The 4,186-nt window shown below is 39.5% G+C and overlaps 1 protein-coding gene across 1 annotated transcript; it reads left to right on the top strand.

Annotated features, from left to right (window-relative positions):
• The first annotated feature begins 738 nt into the window (after window positions 1–738).
• Window positions 739–3,813, top strand: LOC133700898 (uncharacterized). Its single transcript, XM_062124629.1, has 2 exons — window positions 739–1,118; window positions 2,108–3,813. Exons 1-2 carry the CDS (start codon window positions 1,005–1,007, stop codon window positions 3,344–3,346), a joined length of 1,353 nt encoding a protein of 450 aa, XP_061980613.1. The 5' UTR covers window positions 739–1,004; the 3' UTR covers window positions 3,347–3,813.
• The last annotated feature ends 373 nt before the right edge of the window (window positions 3,814–4,186 follow it).

Raw genomic sequence — 4,186 nt, 5'->3', positions numbered from 1 at the left:
CAAACGGCTTTGGTGATCCGTTGATGATATGTAAGAGCTACCTTTGACAAGGAAGTATAGATATTTATTGCAATATGTGTGTGCTGAGACGATGAGACAACCTAGCTAGTTATAGATCAGCGATTATGCTCACCAGGCTCTCCGCTTCTTTTATATATATATATATATATATATATATATATGGAATTATTATATACAAAGGGAGAAATTGGTATAATAATGATATCTAGAAATTAAATACGTCATCTTCCTAATTAGATGATGTGGATGCCACCAGTGTAGCCTTGCTTTATACTATAATGTATAATATATTGTGGTTGTGGTGATTGAGAAATAAGATATTTTTAGGGGTTAAGACTTCAGGGAGGGAGGGAGGGAGGGAGGGACAGCAGCCGTGCAAGTTTTGTTCAAGGGAGGCGGTAAAGGGCAAGAACTTTCGTTGAGGGAGGCGGGCCGCGGGGTATATGCACGCGCGCACCATCTAGAAGTGAGATGGCCACACGTGCATTCATATATATATATATATATATATATATATAAACAATTACACCCTTTCCTTCCTTCCCATTCCCATTCCCCATTCCAAACCATGTGCAATGTCCAAAAGGAAACGTCAGGGGAGAAAATTGGAGTGGATCACAAGGCTAAAATGGTAAAATTAGATTTAATAAATACCATAATTATTCCGTAGCAAAATACCAGAAAAGCAGAACGTCCGGTCGTCGTCGAAGAAAATTAATTGATCCCAATTGCCGTGTTTGACCTCTAAAACCACAAGAATACTTAAAACACAGACGCAGACTCTCTCTCTAATAACAGAGAGAGAGAGAGAGAGAGAGAGAGATGATAAAATTTCATAACCAAAAACTAAAGGAAGAGATAGTTTTCTAGTTTTCTTTTCATCAGTCTCTCCCCACTCGAATTTTCTCTCCTACGATTCAGTTTTCTCGCCCGAACGCAAACATTTTCCTGGAAAACAGAGAGAGGAAAGAAAATAAGCAGAGATGAGAGACGTGAATGGAGAGTCGAGAGCTGCAAACAATACTCTAGAGACTATAAACGCTGCCGCTACTGCGATCGCCTCTGCTGAGAACCGTGTGCCTCAAGCTACGGTTCAGGTAGTTGTAATTAATTTTGTTTTACAACGCTTGAGATTAGGAGTTTTAAAATAAGATTAAGTGGTGATTCCTGTGATCTTGATTTCATTTATTTAAGTTTTTCGAAGCAAAATCAAAGCAAATTTTGGTTGGATAAGGTATGTTGCTTTACATGTTGTGTTTTCTTTGTCTAGCTTTGTTTAGCAAAAACTTTTTGTTTATCTGGTTCAAGTTTGTTTTTGCTAAGAGAATATATGAAAGTGCCTTTTTTTAGTTGAAATTAATCTCTCTTCTTCTTATAAATGTATCATAGACTTGGGATTATCTATAGATTAAGAGCAGAGATTTCGTGCAACTGAAAGGATTTGCGGTTTCAAGGTCCAAATAAGAGGGGAGCTGTTTGATAAAGTTATTTCGACACTCAACCAATGTGATTTGAATCAAACTAGATGTTGCTTATTACTTTTACTTTAAGCCATTTCCTGCACTTGATGACAGTTTTTCTCATTTTTTCTCTTTCTCCTAACCTGCTGCTTCAAAGAGGAATTCTTGGTTAGTAATTTCTTTATTATCGTTCCTGGATGCTTGATGATTTTTATTATTTGTATCTATATCATTATTTATCAACTCCTTTTTTTTTTTTTCCTTGTGATGGGCGGTGATCAATAAAATTTGAAGTGTTTAGGCATAATGAGCTCTGTTTATTACAGTTGCAGCAGCAGCGGAGTAATATATAAATATAAGCTATTTTTTTCTCTATAGTGATTTATTGTTCGTCAATCTGTCAAAAGTAAACATAACATGTCTTGTTTTGATTCGTAATCGATAGAGTTGCTCGGTGTGTTAAAACATGGAATTCTTTTCATTGGTTTCCTTCATGGTTAGTGCATGAGAGTTTCTCTGAATCTCTTATCATGATAAATATAAAAATAACCCTGAATTGCTGGAGAGGATATTTGGTATGATTTCATGTTCTATATCAGTTTTCTGATGCTAGTTTTGTGTAACAGAAGCGAAGATGGAGAAGCCGCTGGAGCATATATTGGTGTTTTGGATATCAGAAGCGCAAAAGGCAAATTGGGCATGCTGTCCTTTTTCCTGAATCATCAGCTCCTGGAAGTGGTGCTCCTGCGGCTGAAAATTCAGCCCAAGCACCAGAAGTCACGTTCCCCTTTGTTGCACCTCCCTCCTCCCCTGCCTCTTTCTTTCAATCAGAACCCCCTTCTGTTACACAATCACCGGCAGGTTTAGTGTCCTGCACCTCTATATCTGCTAGCATGTACTCTCCCAGTGGGCCTGCCTCTATTTTTGCTATTGGTCCTTATGCCCATGAAACCCAGTTAGTCTCACCACCTGTGTTCTCAACTTTTACCACTGAACCATCAACTGCTCCTTACACTCCTCCTCCCGAGTCTGTCCACTTGACTACACCTTCCTCGCCTGAGGTGCCTTTCGCTCAATTAATTGACCCTACCCTGCGAAATGGTGTTACTGGTTTGAGATTCCCATTTGATTTTCAGTCTTATCAGTTTCATCCTGGAAGCTCAGTTGGCCAACTCATTTCACCTAGCTCTGGCATTTCAGGCTCAGGCACATCATCTCCTTTCCCTGATGGTGAATTTGCTGTTGGTGGTCCTCACTCTCCTGAATTCCGAATGGGTCCAAAGCTCTTGAACCTTGATAAGCTTTCCACCCGTGAATGGGGATCCTATCAAGATTCAGGGGCTCTGACTCCAGATTCTGTGAGGCACGGATCGCCCAACTTTCTCCTGCATCGTCAGTTTTCTGATGTTGCTTCACATCCTCGTTCAGAAAATGGACACGACGATGATCAAGTTGTTAATCATAGATTCTCTTTCGAGTTAAGTGTCAAAGATGCCTCAAGATGTGTGGAAGAGAAGCCAGCATGTTCTATTAAAACTGTGCCAGAATATGTGGAAAATGGAACAAAAGCTAAAGAAGAAGAGAGTTATGGTGAATTGATACAAAGCTTTGAGCGTCGATCTGGTGACACATCTAATGATACACCAGAGACACCTTCAACAGATGGGGAGGCACCACAGCATCGAAAGCAACAGCCCATCACTCTTGGCTCTGTTAATGAATTTAACTTTGACAATGCTGATGAAGGAGATTCACACAAACCTAGTAGTTCGAACTGGTGGGCTAATGGAAGTGTTATTGGGAAGGAGGGTGAAACAACGAAGAACTGGTCCTTCTTCCCTATGGTGCAGTCGGATGTTAGCTAGCTAGTGCATAAATAGACCTCTTCACTCCTACTTTGTGGAGCCATGAAAGATTTTGGTCGCCGCAACCAAGCGCCATACTTACTGAAGCCAATTATAGTGATTTTTTCATCTGCCGTGGAAGGAAGGTAGACAGACCCTTAAATGAAGGCGGTTTTTGAGTCCTTCGAGACCTGAAAACAGGGGCAGATGATAGTTTTTTTGGGGGTTTTTTTAGCATGAATAGTGTATCATATACAATATCAATCAAGATTATACCATCCTTAGTCAGAAAGGGTATGACCGGTCATCTCACCAGTCATCCCTGCAACTGTTGTATCTCAAGTCCAGCAAAGGCCCAGCTAAGTTAACCCTCTAACTATCGGTATCGCTGGGCTAGCAGCTGTATCATTTGTTGGCCCTTCATCACTAAACCGTGCATGGACGAACAGCTGTTGATGTAGAAATGAGACACCTTCTTCTTCTTCTTCTTCTTTTTTATGTGAAAATGCTTTAATTTAACAAAACACAATCCTAGTTAAAAGATCCCGCTTGGCCTGACATTTTTGAGTATTTTTTTTAAATGAAACATAAGAAAATGTAAAAGATATTTAATTTAAACTTGAGTTTTATGAAATTATTATTTAGAGAATTTCTTGTTGTTTACCTTTATGGAAATATTTTTCCTATTCATTATGGAAAATAATTAGAGTTTCGATAGAATGGTGGCCCTTTTGCCCAAGGGACATTGTCGGAGAACACTGTCTAGCAATTCTTCGATGCACTTAGGAAAGGTCTCCGATCGAGGCTATGTTTTCTAATCCAAAAATTCACTTTCATGGCTTGAATTTTAAGCGTGGTTTT

Source organism: Populus nigra, chromosome 8, assembly GCF_951802175.1.
Source record: "Populus nigra chromosome 8, ddPopNigr1.1, whole genome shotgun sequence".
In the NCBI taxonomy this organism is placed as follows: domain Eukaryota; kingdom Viridiplantae; phylum Streptophyta; class Magnoliopsida; order Malpighiales; family Salicaceae; genus Populus; species Populus nigra.
The sequence above is the reverse complement of the archived record's forward strand: the minus strand, read 5'-3'. Positions and strand labels throughout refer to the sequence as shown.

Excerpts from the sequence above, each read along its gene's own strand:
- LOC133700898 (XM_062124629.1), top strand. The coding sequence starts at position 1,005 with ATGAGAGACGTGAATGGAGAGTCGAGAGCTGCAAACAATACTCTAGAG. Across the intron at positions 1,119-2,107 it reads TGCCTCAAGCTACGGTTCAG|AAGCGAAGATGGAGAAGCCG; the intron begins GTAGTTGTAATT and ends TTTGTGTAACAG.